Below are 22,110 nucleotides of genomic sequence, written 5' to 3' on the forward strand. Positions count from 1 at the left end.
ACAAACCCTTCATAGTTTCACCAAAAGAAGCACTTTGAAAACACACTTCTCAAGAAACACATAACTTCCTGATAAACTTGACAGCTTTCAGTTTCTGTAGCAATGAGAACCTATAATTGTCTAAATCCCTCATTCCAGCATGAAATGACTTGTAATTTGGCCTAATGGTTTACAGTGACAGAGGAAGATGATCTGCAGCAGCTGCATTCATATAGCCTGATGGCAGGTGAAGATTACATTCACGCCGGTCACGATGAGAACGTGGATTGTAAACGTGAAGCGTTTCTGTAGACGATCATGCAGAAAACTGCACTACTGTATTCAGTACGTGTTAACTGAGAATGTGGACGTTCTGGTCAGGCAAGGTTTTTCACGTACGTGGCGTTGACAGGCGACTGTCCTCAGATACTTTGAAACTTCTGCTTGTCAAACTACACTGTAAAAAATGATTTACTGGCCACTTTAGTTTGGGGAACAATTTTCACTATGACTTTTCCCTCAATAAACTCTTAATTTGCTGCTTATTAACAGTTACTTAAGTTTAGGTATAAGGTCTAAAATATTGTCATGCAGAATAAGGCATTAATATGTGCTTAATAATCACTAATAAACAGCCAATAAGCTAGTATATGCGTGCTAATAAGCAACATGTTCATAGTGAGAACTGGTCTCCAACTTAAAGTGTTTCAGATTTTTTAAAAACTGTAAATAAAATAGATTATTAGAATACAATGTAAAAGAAAATATGAGTTTTAAAATAAATAGCTTTATTATTTAAAAAAAAAAAAAAAAAAACAGTTTTCTATCTTAAAATTTCACATTTAATTCAATGTGTTTGTGAAATTTACTAAAAAAATTTAAGTGAATTTTTTTTTCAGTTTACAAGAAAACATTAAGTACACTGTAAAATAGTAAATTAGTTACATATACTGTTGTTTAATTTTAGATTTAAATATATTTAAAATGAAACTAAATAAAAAAAATTATAGTAAAGCAACTCTTGAAAAACGAGTTACCTAAGATATTCAAATACTAACATAAAGAGTAAACTACATTAAATCTATATTTAGGGGCCGTTTTCTTTTAGAAAAACACCAGGTTTCATCAGTTTTCTGCCATAAAATGAATAAGGGTGTCAGGTAGGGTGATAGCATCACACTTAAACATATATTTACATTAAATGCAACTAATAAAACATTTACGTACACTACTTGATTTTGCAACAAATCGCACCAGTAAAATGAAGTTTGGAAACACTACTGAGTAATGGCATTGAAATAATAATTCACTAAAGAAAACCAAACAATTTACTGAAATGAATCAGGCCTCCATGTTATGTCACGTTATTTGCCATGACTGAATAGTTAGTAATGTTACTACTTTTAGTCAGTAACACCCCCAAATCTGATTTGGCCTATATGAATCTCAAAACATTTTACATTTTAAAATATGTTTGTTACTACGCTTACAAAATCTGGCTTGAAAAACAGAAACATAAACTTTATTGATTTATGGTAGTCTTTGGTAACACTGTTGGAAAAGTTCAAAAACATGTTGTAAAAGTTGTAAAACATGACATGTAAAGATCTGCAATTGTAAAAGTATGTTACACATCTAAAACTCCCAAAACAGTAATGCTAATAGATCACATTTTATAATGTTTGATTTTCATATGTACATACAAAAGCAAACAACAAATAAAAAAAAGCAAGTCACCGGAAGGCAAAAGCGCACTACCAAGAAGGCGAGCAAAAATAATAAATGTTTAGAATGAATAACTATTGTAGGCACTAACTGGGTTACTAGTGAAGCACCTAGTATGCTCAAGGCCTTTCAAGAGGTGTTCAGCAGGTGGATCGGCAGTTATTGGCTTGTGTAACAGAGGTTAGCAATTTACCTGTAATCTGTAATCGTGATCAAACATTTTAAAAAACTGAACTGTAAAAGGATCTGCTCCTACATAGCAGATATTTATGTTGACGTGGATATGAAAGGTAAAACCTGATCTCGGATCAGCACTTTTACTTTATAGCTGCTGTACCTTTACTCTAGTCTACATCTCTGGCTTCTCAGCCACTTTATGAAGGTATTTGGTGAACGAAGTTGATTCTGAATCAGTCCTACAAGAAAACTTCAACATCCGAAGAGTGCATCTTCTTTTCAAGCTCACACATATTCACAGTATCTCCTAAAAGCTTCTAGATTAAGAATGCAGTAGAGACTATCTATAGATCTGTAGTCAAGTCAAGTCAAACATGCATGCATAAAAAGACAACAAATCCATCAAATGCTAATTAGCATTCAATGTAGGCTGTCGCAAACACTTCTACACACAAATTCGCTTCATTAGCACTGGCAAATAACAAAAGGTGGAAAAGCTTACCTGTTTAATAAAAATAATAAAGATAAATCCTTGCAATTATCTACTATTGCATCAGTCCACTGTGAGATCTAGGCCTCACTGAATTAATACAGTACTTTATAGTTAAGCAGCTAATTGCAATGTCACCCAAAGTGCATTTTAGAGTCTCTAAATGCATGTCTTCAGTGACACGAGAATCACATTTTAGTACAAACACATGAGAACGTTTGGAAGACTATACGCGTAACCTCCTCAATCATGCTATCCAAGGGTAATACTCAGTGGCAGACAGAGCGGCTACATTTAAATCAACACCATCTGCTTTGCCAGCTAAAGTGGCGGATAGAAAAAAACAAACATCAAAAGTACAAAAATGCCCCATGAAGGAATGGTTTGTATTTACACACTACTGAAAGTATTATGTACTGGTACGAAGTACTAACACTGCCTTCAAACCATGTAAGAATGATCATATTTACAACAGCCACAACAATGTCGTAATCACCAGTGGAGGAACTTGGGATTTCTTTAAGCACAGACTTTCTGAATTTAGAGCCATGCAAATTTTAAAAAATATAATTATATGTCTTGGTTTTGGAAAATGTTGTTTTGAAAAATTTAAGTAAAAGCTGATTTTGAAAATATTTTATGTACTGTATGTTATGTTAGGTGACTTGTCCAAACAAATATAATATTTAATAAAATAAAATAAAAAAATATATATATTTTTAAATCCAATAAATGTATTTGTTTTATACCCCAACAGATCTGCGAAACCAAACTACCTTTCTAATTTTCTTTGGAAAAAGAAAATACTGATAATTAACATTAACACAATATTATATATAAAAATGCTTTATATAGGTGGGTATATTATGAAAAACATAAATGTATAATTAATACATGTTTTAAATGTAAATAAATAATTAATTTACTCTTTATGCTGTTGCACTAGCACTATTGCTTCTCGTTTTAAAAAAAACGTATCTCAAAACAAAATCACTTGACCACATCATATCGTAAATATGATCTTCCCAGAAGAACTTGCAGGCAGCATTAGTACTAAGCATTTCGTTTTTATTACAAAGACAAAAGCACAAAAAACACACCTCGCCTCTCAACCTTGGTTGATTTTTTTGTCTTGTGTAGAAAAAAAGAGCAACAATCGCACTCCGAGAAAACTGTCATCCCTTTGCACAGTCACAATAACAGCTATGTACAAGAGTCGAATGCTCAGTCCGGTCCAGCATTACCGAGGTATGTTGTTCTTTAGCTCAAAGCGACTGTATACCTGTTTGGATTGGTTTAACTTGTTGTACTGGTTGACAAGGTCCAATTTGCTGTGACCCAACGTCATGCGTTTCTCGTCCCGCCGATGTATCCCTTTCCCCGGGCCCATCCTGTCCGCTGACATGGGTTCTGGTGGAGGAGGACCTTGCTTACTCTCTGGTTCGTTCTGAGAGAGATCTGGCCCGCCAAACGGAGAGGAATGAGTAGGAACCTTCTGGAACAAATGGGAGTCCTTCTCTTTTGAGCTGAACAAATCAGTGAACTTACTAATGAACGGGGCGGGAAGTCGATATTTGGAGGTGATCTTGTTGTCGGCTGGAGACTGTTGAGTTGGTGATGGAGGTTTTGGAGAACTGTAGAGACCTAAAGGCTGGAGTTTGGAAGCCTGTCCAGGAATGTTTGAGCGTAGGTAATCCGTCGCTCCTATTTTGGACCATTCCACACCAGCGGTTTGACCTAAGGAAGTGCGCTCGACCGCCTGACTCCCACTTGGAGAACCTCTTCCGATGTGGGGTCCTGAGGGCTTCTGAAGCACTGGACTCGTGACGCCCTTCCTGTCAGGAGGCTTTTGAGAGTTTTCGGGGTTCTTCTTGTCAACCGTGACTTTAACTTTAATAGGTTTCATGCCTGGAGGAGCTGCTTTGATGCTGGAAACGCTGTCACTGGATTGGCTACTGGAGTGCTCCGAATACACTCGCTCACTGCTGCCATAGTCTGGAAGAAAGTTCAAGCCCAAGTTTGGTACCGGCATGTGGTAAGAGTAACCGGCCAGCCCTTCTTCATCTGGATTGAAGAAACGGTCTATTATTTGGGAATCTGCGTACATGCAACGGAATTCACGATCAAAGCAGTCCGTAACGCGGCCGGAGAAGTGCATTAGCATGTTGCTGTGAACCATGCCTGAAAGCCATGTAAAACTAGAGGGAAGAAGAGAGAGAAAATGTCATTTTTGAAGCATAACCTAAAATACTTCATGGAAAATTGCATAATTTACAAAAAGAAAAGATTCTGAAAAATATCCCATCTATAAAAAAAAAAAAAAGGAATCATTCATGAAATATGAGCAGAACAAGTTTTTGTATAATCGATCATAAAACATTGCATTGTTGCACAGAAATTTATTCTGTTTTATTTCATTTTGAAGCATAACCTAAAGTTTTTCTTGGATTTGACATGAAACAGACTATAAAATTTCACATCGATACAAATGGATTCTTTCGTGAAACATGAGCAGAACAAGTTTCTGAAAACCATCTTGCATAAACCGTTGCATAGAAATTCATTCTGCTCAGGTTTCATAAATGAGGTTTAAAGATTCTGTCCTGCCAGTTTTATGGATGGTTCAGGTGACTTATGCTAACAAGTGTTTGACTAAGTTCAAGCTAACCATCTGTTTATGGCATTACTCAAATGTCTTGCATAACATTGAAGTAAAAGAGCATGTGATAAGCTTTACATTAGATCATCACGGTCTTTTCCGGTTTTAACCCTATATAGTCTACAGTGATATATTTGATATATAAATTTCTAGGGCTTGTAAATGAACATCATGATCAAAACATACACCATCTACTACATGCCTTCTGTTGCCTGATTGATACGGAGTTCATACTTTTTTAGCAAGTAAAAAGCTTTTTAGTACCATTACAAAAATTTCTGCCTTTAGGTTGTGGTCTTTTCCCTGTGAAATCTAATGATTTTTTTTTTTTCTCTCTCAAAGTAATACATTTTATATTGTTTGATTTACTTGATTATCCATACATAATTTTTAGAAAACCATGCTAAAACATGAGTATCATCAGGCTGTTGAGGAAAGTTTATTTGTTCATCTCTCAATCATCATTGTATTGCATTGCATTAAATGTTTTGAAAGTACAGAGCATTAAATATCATCTTACCAAGACATATTATTGAGAGATATATTTGTATGGATTTTATGCAAGTAGTCTGCTACACTGTTATAAAGATCTCACTGATTTGCATTACAAGCTGAATTTTATCTTATTTTTTGGTCATATGAATATCAGCAACAGCAAGAAATTGTATAGTTTGGGCCTCTAAATAAAACTGTGTTTTTTCCTCTTCAAATATGAAATACATGTTCTTCTAATATCATAAATGAGCCATAAAAGCCTGATGTATCAAATATGATACTCAACAATAAAACACATATGCAAACTTCACCCCCCCGTTTCGTTTAAAAAAAATAGAACTATTATTTCATATGTCAGGTTTAGCAGGGTTAAAAGAGCACAAAACACAGAATACTGTATCCCAGCATGCATCAATATCAGTTAATCATTTCCTTCCTGGTGAAAAATTCTAATCTTAAATTGTTAGTAATACGCTTGAAATCAATTTCCCTTTGAACTGTATGGACTTCTAGTCAAACAAAACTCCCTGTTGTCTATTATGTGGGCAAAGCCTTTAACACATGAGTGTGGCCTCACCCACTATCCACACTACTGCGTGATAACACCCATGAATTTATTCACGGGCCGCTATCAGTCGCACTAACCCTGAATTAACAAGACAACTCCTTCACAAACTCATTCCTCCTAATCACTCCTAATAATCATTAACTGAGGAGCAGCTTAGCCCGCAAGACTGAGATCGTTTGTTGGGTCTTCAGTAGCATAATTGTTAAAAATCAACACAGTGCCTGCATAATTCATCAGTTTAACTAAAAAACTCCATCAAATTAGCCACTGAGGCTTGAAAGCTGCCAGCCACGACGGCGCTGAGGCTAATGCTAATGCTCAGGCAACACTGTCTCTGAGAAATGCGGAATCATCATGTTTTCATTGCTAAGCTGCTCAAGTCTACAGATGTCTGCTGGAGCGCATGAGGTTCATGTCCCGTCATCTTCCTGCCAAAACGCTGCCATGCGCTAAAATGATTTACATAATACAGAGTGATATGAGTGGCATGAGATAAGCCTGGACTGATGGGTATTTCAACATGAATAATTTAAAGCAACTGAATTCCTCCTGTCAAAAAATGTGTGTTGCTTCTAGCGTAGTTGGCTTTGAAAAACCTGCTGTGACATGCTACACAAACATACTGGTTAGCAGGTACAGCATGTCTGGGTTAATATTGTTAACTAAAACTTCTAAAAACTGTTTAATTGAAATAAAGCTGAAATGAAATAAAAATATTAGATAAAAAAACTTGTTAAAATGAGTTCTTAGCAAATAGCTGAAATGTGTTTAAGGTTGAAGCACTCAATTTTTTTACAGGTGTTTTTCCTGCATTTTGTTTTAGGGTTAACGGAAATGTCAGTGAAAGTACTGGATAATGTCCAGGCAGGAAATTACCAGTATTTTATAACAGTGTAGAATTACTTAAACTGGAAAATGGAAATAAATAAACCATTAAAACTGAACTTAATCTAAAACTGAAATTGAAGTAAATTAAACCTAAATATATTAAAAAACCTAACTAATAAAAAGCACAAATATATAAAAAAACGAAAAGTATATAAATAAAATAAAAATAAATAAAACACTGGTCTGGCACTTTCATGTACTAACCTATCGGTTTATAAAGTTTTTTGCTGTTGAATTGTATACCTTTTATCAAATCAATGGTGCAGCCCTTTAGAGATTTAACTTTGTAACCAGTCAACAATTTCAACACTGTGGTAAAACTTGGTCATCTTAAGCAAAATGATTCTTAAAGCACCATCATTTACAAGATCTCATTAAATTACTAAGATTCACAGTAGTAAACATACCTCCAGTAATTATGCTATTCTGGTAAAAAAAAAAATTATGATTATATAACAGGATTTTTCAAACTAAATTACACAATGCATAATCAACATGATTAACATACCTATATGATCCAGCTACGACTTCCTCACAGTCAATGATCATGAATTTTTCTTGAACCTGACCTGTGAATTTTTTCCCACTTTTGGTGCAATACGTGTCTCCACACACACTTCTTATCCGCATATTCTGAAACAAAGCAGCATTAAATAAATGGTAATTAATCATTTGGTTAAAAACACAAAGAGTACATTTTGAATGCAATTAGAATCAGAGTTCTGGACTGGTACACAAATATTAATATTAGCAACAGAATAAAAAGCTATTTTGTTTTGACAAAAATGCTTTTGAAATGTGTGCTCATTCATCTTGACATTTGATGTAAATGACCTAACAGACTTATTTAAGGAAACTTACGTAAGACTTATGTTTTGCTGTTGACTGACAGATGTATTCATATACAAATCTGAGAACACCCATCTTATTGAACACTTTCTTAAGACTCATTATGTGCAAGGATAAGAACTCGTGAGCTGGACCACACCATTTTTATGAAAGCGTCAGCGTCTGACTTACACTCAAGTGTGAATTCTGGACGTCCAGTTCTGAGCACATGTTCAAAAAATAGCTGATATTCTTCTCGTCCAGCAGAATATACACTGGAACCCGGCGCTTGCTGGAGGCCTCCATTAGGTCACAGAACAAGTCGACGTCTGTAAAAACATCCATGACTACAGCGATAACCTGTGGTGTAAAAAAAAAAAAAAAAGGTGTTAGGGCATGCATTCAAATAAACCACAAACTGTAAACATTCTTCAATAATTACTTTATTGCTTTCAGGCGATCATTGCATGATAATTATCAAGCAATTTAGATGCTTGTAATGTGTAATGTATTTTTTATGCAATTTCAAATTCTCCAAGAGTGATCTCACCTAAAATTTGTGACAGCAAAACATTTGGACATTTAAGTCACACTTATAAAATGTCTGAATGCAACTGTAATAAAAAAACGGTTCACTTTTATATTTTTGCAATGGCTTTCCATTACCCACTTAACTTCTGATTTTAAGTGAATTTATGATGTGCATTTGAACAGCACTGTTTTAAAACAAGCTTTATTTTGTTAAAAGTTTCATTTTTGTTTTGATATTTGTATTTCAAAAACGTTTACACAGATTTGTGTGTGGCAGAATTCATTTTTAGGAGTCTGATTATTTCCTAAGCACAATTTGTGGTGCATAAAGGTTATAGTTTAACAAAAGCACTTAAAAAGAACCTGTCTGAAAGATGTTGAAAATGTATCTTGTTTACGTGTGACGTCACATACATAGCAGCCGCAGAAAGTTTCATGGAAAACATATTTGTAAACCACAAGGAAACAGCATTAGCCAAATGTTTTGCACATTTTTCTACAGTACGAGTGTTGTTCTTACCTTCTTGGCTTTACCAATAAGAGATCGAATGAGATCTTTGACATTTTGCGACTTGTCCCTCTGGAAGTGGATCTGCGCTTCTGTGGGTCCAAATCGGTTGGAAACCTCTGGCCAGCCCAGCTCCAACAGTGGCGGCTCGTCGTCGGACATCATGGGGAAATAAGTCCCTGAAGTGAGCTCGGACACCGTGTCCCCCTCCTCTATGTCCACTCCATTAGTACTGCTATCCTCAACGCCACTTTTGGCCACATTCTCGGTGATATAGCGTATTTCCAGCGAGGAAAGAAAGTTCACTTCTCTTTCGTCCTGCAAGACCTTTTTGTACTCCTTCTCTCCGTGCTCCAGGAGCGCGTCGGTGGCGAGCCGAGCGGTTTCGTTGTGGCTGAACTCGAGCGTTGTTGCTCCTTGTCTCCAGGGGTTCTTCACCTCCTCCAGCCTGCTGGCGAGCTTTCCGAGCGCTTTACGCGCGGGGTTCGGCGTCGGACGCAAAGCCTCCGAACTGATCATTTTCACGACTGACGTTTGTCCAAGTAATCGGAGTTTTACAAAAGCTCAAACAAGCATTCGGTTATTAAAGCAGGTGTATTCCAAAGCTGACCTTGTTTTGTGTCATGGTAGTTGGAGTGCGTTATTCCCAGAGGCCTCTTCGAGTATTGTTGTGAGCTGCTGAGAAACTCGACGCTGCGCTCCACCTGCGCGCTCACCTGCCCTGTTCATCCAGCTGCTCCGCCTCCTCTCTGGCGTCATGTGGAAAGAAACCTATGGCAGGCCAGGTTTACATATACTTCGCAAACCAAAAATATAATTCATTATCAACGGGCATCTATTTATGAAATACATATGAACACTAATATTTTTTATATTATTATATTTAAAAGTACCAATTATTATACATATTAGTATAAATAAAATAAAAGCTAAAACAAATAAACACAGCACAAAACAAGGATTAAATAAATATTATTAATAATGTTTATTTATGAAATATATAAGATATGAACACTAATGTTATTAACATTATTATAAATAAAATAAGATAAAACAAATGAACAGCACAAAACAAAACAAGAAAATAATTGATTATTATTATTATTATTAACAACAACAATAATGATCATTATGAATATTATTCTAAATAAAAATAAATAAATCAAAGGAAAATAGCTAGAATAGAATTAAATAATATTATTAATGTGCTTGTATAATTAGTAACAAACAAAACAAAACAAAACAAAAACATTACAATTAAAAAATATATATATAATTAAATAAATATTAGTATTGTTGTTTATTTAATTGTCAAATACACAACAATATCATTATTATTATTATTAATAACAAAAACAATCATTATTATTATGCATATTATTATAACTAAAAATAAGATAAAACAAATGAAAACAGCACAAAACAGAATAGAATTAAATAAATATTAGTAATGCTTATTTTTGAATAGTGAACAGATACACATTAATAATAATATTGACACATATTGTTAGTCTTATATAAAATAATGATCAATCAAAAATAAAATACACACATTCGAAGATAAACATACAAATATCAGAAGCCCATTTTAGGGATTAAACAAGATAAATTGGATACTTTTTAATAAATGTTAACTTGGCTTGCCACACAAAACCAAGCAGAGGAAGCTGTGCTTCAAACAATTGTGTCAACAGACAAACAATCTAGTGTACTGAATTTGGCGCCCATCACACTGTGGAATGCATATTGATATTAAGACACAAAGATAAATTCAAATTACAGTAGATCTTATTACTGCACAACCTTTATCAATAACTTGGCCAAAGTCAAGAAAAAGTACCTTGGAAAATGTAGATAATAAGTAATAATACTTTTGATTGCTTGATGAGTATCTGACGTTTGAGTCATTTTGTTGTAGTTCTTTAATCTGGACAACAGTAACTGGAGTTTAGGGCAAAAACGACATCATGTGATCTCTCGATATGGCGGTTCTGCTTTTGTGAAGCATGTCTGCCTTATTTGAATGGTAAATATAGAGGATGTCACTTGTTCGATTCATTTACATGAATGATGCGTGGAGATGATCACGGAGCGAAAAACGACACAGTAAGCAGACGTACTGGAAGGGCTGGTCTACTTGCTGTGCAACAGTTTTAGAGCAAACACTTCACAGAACTGTGTTGTTTTATACTTCTCAACTCTCTTCTAAATGACACCATTGTTGTTGTTTTTTATTTCAGTCTCTATTGTCCAGCAGTGAGATATTTTTGGGTCTTCCTGTCTTTCTAAGGTAGCAACCACCCTGAGGCTCGGCCGGCTGTGTGAATCATAATTTTTCCATGACATACAGTAAAAGGGAAACAGACGCAAGCCAGCAGTCAAACAGCATTTTCTTTGTTCAAAGTACTGAATGGATATTTTAAACTCTCAGCTGAAGCTGTTATAGTTGCAGAGAACATGCACACAAATTTACAGCTTTTCCACAGCTTTATAGCCTATATCTCAGATGTCTGATGCAATCAGCAAATTTAATTGGGGACTAAAGGTGTATAACACAAAAAGCAACTCCTGATTAATCTGCGGTTGACCTGAAGACATCACTTTTGATTGCTACTGTCATCATCCAGACGTGAATTGTACCTTTTTGGGTACAATTCACTTGTACAATTCAATTGTCCATGGAGCAGTACCCTTAAAAGCATATATTTGTTACCTCTTACATTTTTTTTACCCCTAATAGGTACATATTAGTACCTTAAGGGTACGTATTACTACTCTAAGGTACTAATATGTGCCTATTAGGGGTAAAAAGGTACAAATATGTCCTTTTAAGGGTACTGCTCCAGGGACAAGATGTTGTACCCAAAAAGGTACAATTTTGAACCCTTATTTTTCTGTGTGTGTGTAAGGCACAATCTTATGCTTGGCGTGAGTCACAGGGAGCTCTGAATAATGGCTTTACTGTTTGGTGACAGTACACTGGATTATCTGTCCATGCTTTGATGATGAAGGGCAAAATTTGAATTTTGTTCATGAATAAAACAAGAGAAGAGTTCAGGCAGAGAAATATTGCCCTTTTGTGAGTTGAACAATTGGATTCAAAAGCATGGGACCACTAGTGAGCTTTTCTAATGTAATACAAAATGTTTCATTAAATTATATTTGAGTGACACTTTAATTCAGCAGGGAAACATTAAACTGACCCAAAGCGACAGATCTTTAAAATATTACAAAATAGTTATATTTCAAATAAATGCTGTTCTTTTGAACTTTATATTAATCAAAGAATTCTGAAAATAATATATATCAGTGTCCTCATAAATACGAAACAGCACAACCATTTAAAACACTGATAATAATATGAAATGTTTCTTCAAATCAGCAAATTAGAATGATTTCTGGAGGATCTTGTGACACTGAAGACTGGAGTAATGATGCTGAAAATGCAGCTTTGCACCACAGGAATAAATTACATTTTATAATATATTTAAACAGCTAACAGGTATTTTAAATTGTTATAAAGTTTTACAATATTTCAGTTTTTAATGTATTTTTGATCAAATAAATGCAGCGTTGGTGAGCATAAGCTACAGAAACATTCAAAATCTTACCAACCCCATATATATTTTGTTTATAATGTTGTTTTTAATCACATAATTATAAATGGTTGAAATCCACTGATTGCACTTATACAAACCTTTCTTGGTTTGGCCTGCAGGTCCAGGAACCAGATCCTGTTTAGTTTGTGGTCTTCAATGGAATGTATCTGTAAAACTCAATATGCCAACAAGGCAAGTTACTCAGAAAGTCAACAGCATACCAACATATGACAGCAAATCACACTGGTTATATATTGACATCATTATTGGCATGACTACGTCCTGCTAGCACTAATCAGTATCAATTTATTTATAGCTGTACCAGTTAACAACCATCATTTACAACACTTGTAACACTTCTTCAAGAAATGAACGCGTTATATGTTAATATGAGCAGCAATAACTGCATCATCTCTTGAGAACTGACAAAGCCGGTTTGTCCAGATACTCATGCCTATTTCACATGATAAAGCCTCCAACTGTGTCAACAGGGAAATTGATCCATCTCCAGAGAGTTTTCATTACATTCCACAGAAGTCTGCAGTCAACTATATCAGCTTAAACCTACAATTTGATCATCAAGCATTACTAATACTGCTCATATTTAGGGTTAGGTTTGTTTTAAACCCTAGAAACCACCCAGAACCCCTTAGCAACCACATAGCAACACCCTAACAACCGCCCAGAACATTGCATTGTGGTGTAATGTTTCACAGGCAAACATCAATTTTTCTTCACATAACATGTACAAAACTTTGACATTTAAAGCAACTGTATGCAGTGTTGTGTATTTTTGCGACTTTGGAGCCCTCTACATTATGTGAGTACAATTCACCATCTTAAAAATATAACTCGAAATACACATCTATGTGTCCGAAATCTTACAGTCTGAATAGGCACTATTTGAACTTACTTTGCGACCTTTAAAAAGCTATGCTGTAGGCTATATAGTATGAATATGGATTATATGAATGAAATTCGGACGTAGGCTACTACATCCGGCATGTTGTTACCGTCACGTGACCTACCAGCATCAGTTGTCTCCTTCAGTGCTTTCCTCCTAGCATTTCGGCATACTGTTGTGTTTTTCGCATACTTACATGAAGGAATTTTATTTTTGGATGCTGCCATAAAGCAATCCGCCTTTTTCGCAGAATTTCACCATATTTTTTTGCCATATTAGAAGTCAGTTCGTTTCAAAATGGTTTCAAAATTAGATACAGTCGTTTCAATTAGCATAGTGAAGACAGTGGAACAAAAATAAAATGAATTAATTAATCTGATATTAAAAAAGTTTTTTTTTTTCATTTTACTTGGTTCACCTTCTATCCACCTTTTTCTTCAACGTGGAAGTAAGCCTATGGGCGAGACTTCCGGTTCATTAGCCGCTATACGAAAATAACGAGAAGAATAACAACGAGCAGTAAACGGTAAAACTGTTTGCACTACAAACCAGTGTGTTCATAATTAAGATAATACATTCAAATAATATGGTAAGATACACCAATTTTCAATATCAAGCAGCTAAAAAAATACTGCTAAAAATAGCTGGATGCAAATGAGACCAGAAGCCAGACCCATAAAATTTACAAATGGCCACACCATTTTTACAGCAAGAAAAAGGTGGATGTATATTTACATTATAAACATATTTTAACAAATATTGTTTATATTGGTTATATAACACAATTACATTCAATCTGCTGGTGATATTCTTTTTGTTACAGGTCTGCTAAATTTGATTTAATCCATTATGAAAGGTAAAATTAGTGATTACGCTTGTCATGTTGATGTTGAAATCTCAACTGTAAGGCTGTAATGTCATAAGGCAGTAAACTGCCCTGAGCAAGAGCAAGTACAAGCCTCACTTGTTTCAGCAGGATCACGGCCTCAGGTCTGAGAGGAGACGCACCTTGCTAAAAAAAAAAAAAAAATAAATTCTCAATATTTACCCAATATTTTAAAGTAAACTAAGCTAGAAATTCCTCATGACAATTTATAATTCTGCTGCTAGATTGTAACTCATGTTAACTATTAGTAAGCTGCTCATGTCTGCCACTTACCATGTGAGACCTTTGTTTCAGAGAAGTAACCATTCATTACTTCAAGAGCTGTGAGTGATCCACCATTAAGCAGATTCAAAGGTCCTTCATGAGGTCAGCTGGGAAAGGTCATCACAGGAAGAGTGTCACTGAAGCGCGTCGTCCTGCGACTGTTGACTGTGAGTGCTTTATCTCGGCAGATAACCTTCAAAGACACCCCGGCCAAAAACAGAAGTCTTGCTCAACCACAGAAAGAACCTTCATTATCAGGTGAACAAATGAAAGCAAAAATACAGGCAGACTGTTGAAAGAGGGACACAACTGTAAGATACTGTGGTATATCTTTCTCTTCCACACTTTGAAAATCATCACACATGCAGAGGCCACAAAAGCATTTGGAAATGACTTAAAAAGCCACGCTTAAAAAAAGTGTAAATCTCATTGCATTTCAAATCAAGTGGCATTTGAAAGAAAAAACACAAATATAAAACATTTTGTTGGGTTTTTTGAGTTATAAAATAATACTGTTCAAAATTCAAATGAAAAGCAATTATATTCAAAATATTTCTTTAAAAATATTTTAACAATATTTTGCTACAAAAAGATGTAGGGGCTTGACAAATCTGTGATTAAATTAATCTTCAAATTGTTTCTTTAATCAGCCAATCATTTATTAACATCTGGCACGCTCAGCTATCAAGCTACAGGCTCAATAAAAGGTGACAATAATGTAGCAATGAAAGTTTCGTAACCCTAAACTGCTACTTGTCAGGAAAGGACCTTGTTACAGGAAAAGCTAAATGCTATAATGAAAATAACTCATGTTATCTAACACCGTAATATTCGTCATTTTTAAATGACGCTTAAGCGGCTAAATACTTAGAGCCACAGTATTAGCATCACTATTCAATACATTTTCTGATTTGTGATTCTCATTAAATACATCACTAATATACAAGAAAACTTTAATGCAATCACACTTGAGCAAAAAAACACTTACAAACACCTAAATATAGTAAAAATATGGTCTCAAATGCCAGATTTTGCTCTAACTTGACTCAAGCTAACAGTCTTGTAAGCAGTGTTGGGTAAGTTACTCAAAGAATGTAATATATTACTCATTACTAGTTACTCCTTTCAAAAGTAATATTGTTACTTTACTTATTACTTTCTGGCAACAGTAATTAGTTACACTACTAGTTACATTACTTTTTCTTCACGCCCCGCAGAAGTTGTAACTGTGTATCTTCCAGATAAAATTTTTCTAGAATGTTACAAACAACATATTTCTGCCTCATCATTTGACCAAAATACACATTGTATCGCAGTCAGAAGTGATTTCAAACACTCAATAGCGATTGATAGTGACATTCAAGTAGAAGTGTTGTATTCATCTCATTAATTGTCATGTGTAGATTGAAGTAATTTTTCCGTTACCCATATGTGATTAAATTTCGTTATGTATTTTATCAAATCGCATGAGTTTGTAAGAAACTGTTTAATTTTCCAAAAAATTATTTTGAATTATATTAATATAATGTACCACATGCTGATCAGAGGGATGTCATGCCAGAGTAAAGTAAAGCCACAACTTACACAACAGATCTTTTTTCCTGACAAAATCAATATAATGCAATATTTATATCTGCTGAATGTAAGCTTTTCCATATTCCAAACTTGCCTGCTGCACCGGGGACATCACATGCATGTGCGAGTCGTGAAAATTATGAAAATAAATCTAGGAATTATTTGATTGTTAGATTTTAAATCAGCGGGGTTGAGGCATCAAAAGTAACTAAGTAACTAAAGCCTGGAATACACTACGCGATTTTTGCCCTGATTTCCCCCCGATTTTACAGTCTGAACAAGTTGACTCTAGTTGAGGAAAGTCGGAGCCAGTCTGCAGATTACAGCTGACAGATTCCACAGAAAATCGCGTGGTGTATGATGGTCACAGACTCCATCCAGTCGGAGGATATCAAACATGTTTGATATTTTCAGCCGATTTTAGAACACCTGTGTTTTCATTTGTCATGCGTCTCCTAGCAACAAGGCCCACGTTTCTGCTTGAGTTCGTTGTGATCGGAACAACTTTAAAGTCTGGTAGTGTATGATCTTCAGTCGCGTAGTGTATGATGCCCAGTTTCCCTTTGTCACTATTTACAAAGTCGGTATGTGTATGATGCCTAGTGTTTTAAAAATCTGTTCAGATTTTAAAAGTCGTGTAGTGTATTCCAGGCTTAAGCTGTTTTATGGTAACTGTAATATTATTACTGAAATCTTATTAGTAATTAGTTACACTACTAGTTACTGCAAAAAGTAATATTACTACAGTAACTAAATTACTAGTAACTAGTTACTGCCCAACACTGCTTATAAGACAGCGTTCACTTTGAAGATGGATGTAGGAGAGGGAGGCGTTAATCATAAAACAGGATTTGAAACAACACAACATTTAGTTTGAATTCAAATCAGCAGCAGCCAATCAGATTGCCTCTCTAATGTAGGCCACAAAATTCAGTTATATCCAGAGACTGATTTTAGATGGGTGTAACCTCTCGTTTTCAGAGTTCAAAGCTTCTCTTCATGCAGTGAGATGGCATTTGGTGAATACACCTATAGCAGATCATTCATGTAAAAACAGGAACGTTTGCATGCAGCGTCTTGCTGATCTACCTTTGTGCAGTTTCTTACCCTAAGCCTTTCTGACCCGGAGTCTCAGCTCTGTTAAATACATGAGGGAAGCTGGAACATGCCTAGCCACTGCTGAGTGGATGAACAGGAAATGTTAATGACACCATTGTTCATGTTGACACGACAGTGAAGCAAAGTGTGGCTTTCTGTTCTGGCTCTTCAACAAATGACCAACATTTAAAACAGCAAGAAAATAGTTCAGTTTTACTCTATTGTTTAAAATTAAACAATTGTTTTTTTGTTTTTTTTAATGCAGTAAACCCACTAAAACATTATTACAATTTTAAATAGCTGTTCTATTTGAATATATTTGGAAATGTAATTTATTCCTGTGATGATGTGAATTTTAAGCATCATTACTCCAGTCTTCAGTGTCACATGATTCTTCAGAAATCATTTTAATATGCTGATTTGCTATTTAAGAAATATTTAATATTATAATCAATGTTGGTTTCCAACACTGATTATAATAAACATTTCTTCATATTTTGTGGAAACTGTGATGCCTGTTTTCAGGATTTTTGATGAATAGAAAGTTCAAAAGAATTGAAAATCTGTCTTTACTGTCACTTTTGATCAGTTTAATTTGTCCTTGCCAAATTTAAGTATCCATTTCTTTCTTTTTTTTTAATCTTATTTTGAACAGTATTAGATGAAATGATGAACAACTAAGATGTAATAAAAATATTAAAAACAAATTCTGCAAAAAATATTGCTACATTTTTTTTTTTTTTTTTTTTGTGAAGCATTTTAAAAACATCCATTTGAAAACTGTCCGAATAAAATCTTGGTCTGGTGATATTAAAGGCAGAGCAATCCAGTAAAATATACTTCATATACAATGGAGTCTTATAAATGTTAATAATGATACCAAGAAAACCCCATGCTATCTTAAGGCCTTCCAGGCAACAAGTAGGGCAATTTTGTTTTGTGCTAAGAAGAAATAGAAACACCTACGGGAGTGTCTGAAATAATTTTAAACCACTTCCTTACATGAATCAAAAGGCTATGCGTGAAGTTAATTGGGGAATTCTGCAAGTTCAGGGACGTTACGAAATGATTCAGTACACAGCAACTGGATGTCAAGTGATTAAAAAGGCTTGCCAGGGAATGACAGCACCGAGAACAATCCTGTTAAACTACGTGTGTTCTATCTCACCTGTCATAACTCTAGATCACACAACAGGTTTGTGTTTATCCAGGTCAGTTATGAGAAAACAAAGACTCCACGAAGAAGTCAGCAAGGCTGCGGATATAAGAACAGATCCCAACTAACAAATTAGTTAATCACCTGTTAGCAAACACTAAAGCTGGTCTCAGCTCAGCACACAAAAGACTGTGAGCAACCCTCAGGGCGGCAGAAGAGTGACAGCAGTATCATGTGAGCAGGAAGACGAGGTTAGAGAGGTTGAACAACATCCTTATGTGTGTTTATCACCCTCCACTGACTCATCTGTTTAACCAGTGTCCCTACAAAAGCCCCGATGACAGCGTCTGAACGCCATCTACCACTCAAACAAAACAAACAAACAAAAGCCCCCCAGACAAAACTATAAAACTGAAACTAGAACAGTTTCTCCAGACAAACTGAGCTTAAAACACCTGGAACTGAGAACATTGTACAGGTTTCATTCATTCATGGATGGATGGATGGATGGATAGATACCGGTAGATGAGTCAATATCACTGTAGGGTGCCTTTTGGTATCCTGTACATAAATAACTCATTTGCAATGATTGCTTAACATGAAAATGACTGTGAAAGGGTGTGTTATATTAGGCTTAAGTTTTTATATTCATGACAAAAGCATTACTTGGCTCTTTAGATACATTTTCTACACTTTTTTTTCAGTTTTGTGTAAGAGGATGCGTATTATTTTGCTATGTCCCATGCACTGCTCATTAAATTTGAATGATAGTAGAATACTGTCAAATCATAAAATGTAAAAATTTTGTTCTCTATTAATATTTTTGTAAATAAGAGATTGCTCAGTTTGAGTTTTTCCATGTCCCTTGAATGGTTGTCCACCCTGTCGTATTGGGAAATCCACCTCTTTAAGAAAAGGCCATCCCCTTTAGTGACATCAGGACAACAGATGTTTTGTTTCTTCAGCGGCGGGAATTTCAAGCTCTTAGGTGAATAAGTTGGTGACTTTTCAATTGACAGATTTTCTTCGTATGAGTTTGCTTACTTGCTTTGCCAAAGCTTAACATGTTCACCCTGTCGGCATAAAATATGCCAGAAGTGATTAGAATACAGTATTTTCAAAATATGTAAATTTAAATAAAACAAATTCTCTTCAACAACCAGACTAAATATTTAGCTAGTCACAGTTTTTTGTAAGATAATATGATAATTGAAGCTCAAAATGTCCACCCTGTCGGCCACTTAAGACTCGATAGAGTGGACATAAGCATGACAGGGTGGACTGAATGAAAAGGAATGGGGGATATATCAATGTGATTGAGAATGTTATTATATTATTTATTATTATTTTTTTCGAAGTTGAATAAATGTTTCATTGTCATATTTTGTCATGCTTTGTGTGTTCTGCTTTATGTGTCCACCCTGTCATCTTAATAAATAGATCAATGTGATTGAGAATGTTATTATATTATTTATTATTATTTTTTTCGAAGTTGAATAAATGTTTCATTGTCATATTTTGTCATGCTTTGTGTGTTCTGCTTTATGTGTCCACCCTGTCATCTTAATAATTTACAATAATATTTTAAATAATAATTCAATCATATCTATATAATTCAGTGTTCAATAGCTAGGTGTGGGGGCAATTACATACAAACAAAAAACTGCATCCAAATATCACAGTTTTCTCAAAATAAGAAAAAATACATGTGCGAATTGTATGAGTTTCTTTAAAAACACATGGTTTACATAAAATCTTTTATGTATTTATAATTTGAAAGCAAACAAATAACCCTGTTTAGGAAAGGGACATCATACCTTTCAGAAAATATAATTTGCATCTTGATTTTTCAATGAAAACGTATTTAACAGTAATATATATGTCCATGACAGGGTGGACATATCTTATGGTTTCTGCTTTGAATAATGGCCCATAATTATCTAAAAAAATGTGTGGGAGCTCAGCTAATTTGTTACTATAGAACTTGAGTGTCTACTGTTTATGATATGACATAAAGCGAATGGGAAATTAAAACCAAAATTTTTGAGTATTGTGAGGGTTGAAAGGCACTCTATGGTGATATTGACCCAGATAGATAGATAGATAGATAGATAGACAGACAGACAGACAGACAGACAGACAGACAGACAGACAGACAGACAGACAGATAGACAGATAGATAGATAGATAGATAGATAGATAGATAAATAGATAGACAGACAGACAGACAGACAGACAGACAGACAGACAGGCAGACAGACAGACAGACAGACAGACAGACAGACAGACAGACAGACAGATAGATAGATAGATAGATAAATAGATAGACAGACACATACACAGATAGATAGATAGATAGATAGACAGACAGACAGACAGACAGACAGACAGACAGACAGACAGACAGACAGACAGACAGACAGACAGATAGATAGATAGATAGATAGATAGATAAATAGATAGACAGACACATACACAGATAGATAGATAGATAGATAGATAGATAGATAGATAGATAGATAGATAGATAGATAGATAGATAGATAGATAGATAGATAGATAGATAGATAGATAGATAGATAGATAGATAGATAGATAGATAGATAGATAGATTGGTTAGAAAACACAGAATACCGGCTGAACGTCTGTGCTTAGTTTGGTGGATGTTGCAATCACAAGTATGTACAATAAAAATATGATGGATTTGTGAAGCACATGACACTTGATGACATTCACCTGTCAATACTCCTGACCTACTGAAGATCTGCAAACACTGATCAGGACAGCAGCAGTACAGCTGATACATTTCTGTAGAAATGGCATAATGGTTCACGTTTGGGAAGACAAGGATTTTCCACACTGGCATGAAGAATTATAAACCCTTCAAAACTACACTGCACTGGTGAAGAGCGCTTTGTACAGGGATCACTAAAGCACAGCAACTTTTTTGGTAAATTTGAGCGCCCCCTGTTGTCTCAAAAAGATGAATCTCCAATTACATGACTAGCACCTTCTTAAGGAATATCCTGAGTTCTAAATAAGTTACGCTCCTTTAACATCATCTATGACAGTATCAATTGGAAACCTATGAGACAGTATGTTCCTAAGAAGAAATTTCTATTTCTTTTTCACTTGTATCCTTGCACATATCATGACTGTAAATGCAGTGACAAGCTGGTGTGTCATCAGTTTCAGTACTGTCACCTAGTCTTTTTAAAGAAACTTCAAAGAATTTTCTGTGGTAATTAACAGCATTCCATTGTAATGAACCCGGAACATTCATTAAAGCACGCAATGTCTTTGTGCTGACTTTTTCCTTTATAGTAACATAATGAAGTTGATGCAAATCCAGTTTCAAGATTGAAACACTCAGCAGTGTTTATACACACATTCACATCAGTCTTATAACATACGAACATAACCATAATGATATGAACTCGAATTTTGGACGGACACCCTGTAGTCGCTGTAAAGCAGATGGGAAGCCAACAGGTCGTAACAGAACACCTGCCATTGCTACAGCAACCACTGGCCATCTGCGGCCCTACAGCTGACCTACAACTATTAGCTAGCACACTTCTGTTACTCACTGAGAGAGGGGCTGAGTTCAGAATAGCATTCTACCGTATACTGCATAGCATGCTGTGCTCCATTTGACTTTCCATTTATGGTGCGATGAACTTCCTTAAAGCAATCTCCTCATTATTCATCATCCTGCCAAAGACATTTTTACACAAAAGTGAATTAAAAGTGAAAAACAATATTATTTCCAATATAATA

General features: G+C 35.0%; 1 protein-coding gene across 2 annotated transcripts; it reads right to left on the reverse strand.

Moving 5' to 3' along the window:
* Positions 1–1,475: 1,475 nt before the first annotated feature.
* Positions 1,476–13,801, reverse strand: fam83c (family with sequence similarity 83 member C). 2 transcript variants are annotated; one of them, XM_058780170.1, is made up of 5 exons: positions 12,546–13,801; positions 8,861–9,619; positions 8,002–8,169; positions 7,490–7,614; positions 1,476–4,569 (listed from the first exon to the last, which is right to left on the reverse strand). In XM_058780170.1, the coding sequence occupies exons 2-5, from the start codon at positions 9,365–9,367 to the stop codon at positions 3,612–3,614; spliced, it is 1,758 nt and encodes a 585-aa protein (XP_058636153.1). In that variant the 5' UTR covers positions 9,368–9,619; positions 12,546–13,801; the 3' UTR covers positions 1,476–3,611. The 2 variants fall into 2 exon arrangements, with proteins under 2 accessions (XP_058636153.1, XP_058636152.1); XM_058780169.1 differs by lacking the exon at positions 12,546–13,801 and having other exon boundaries at positions 8,861–9,841.
* Between the last annotated feature and the right edge of the window lie 8,309 nt (positions 13,802–22,110).

This window comes from Onychostoma macrolepis, chromosome 06 (genome assembly GCF_012432095.1).
Source record: "Onychostoma macrolepis isolate SWU-2019 chromosome 06, ASM1243209v1, whole genome shotgun sequence".
Lineage (NCBI taxonomy): Eukaryota > Metazoa > Chordata > Actinopteri > Cypriniformes > Cyprinidae > Onychostoma > Onychostoma macrolepis.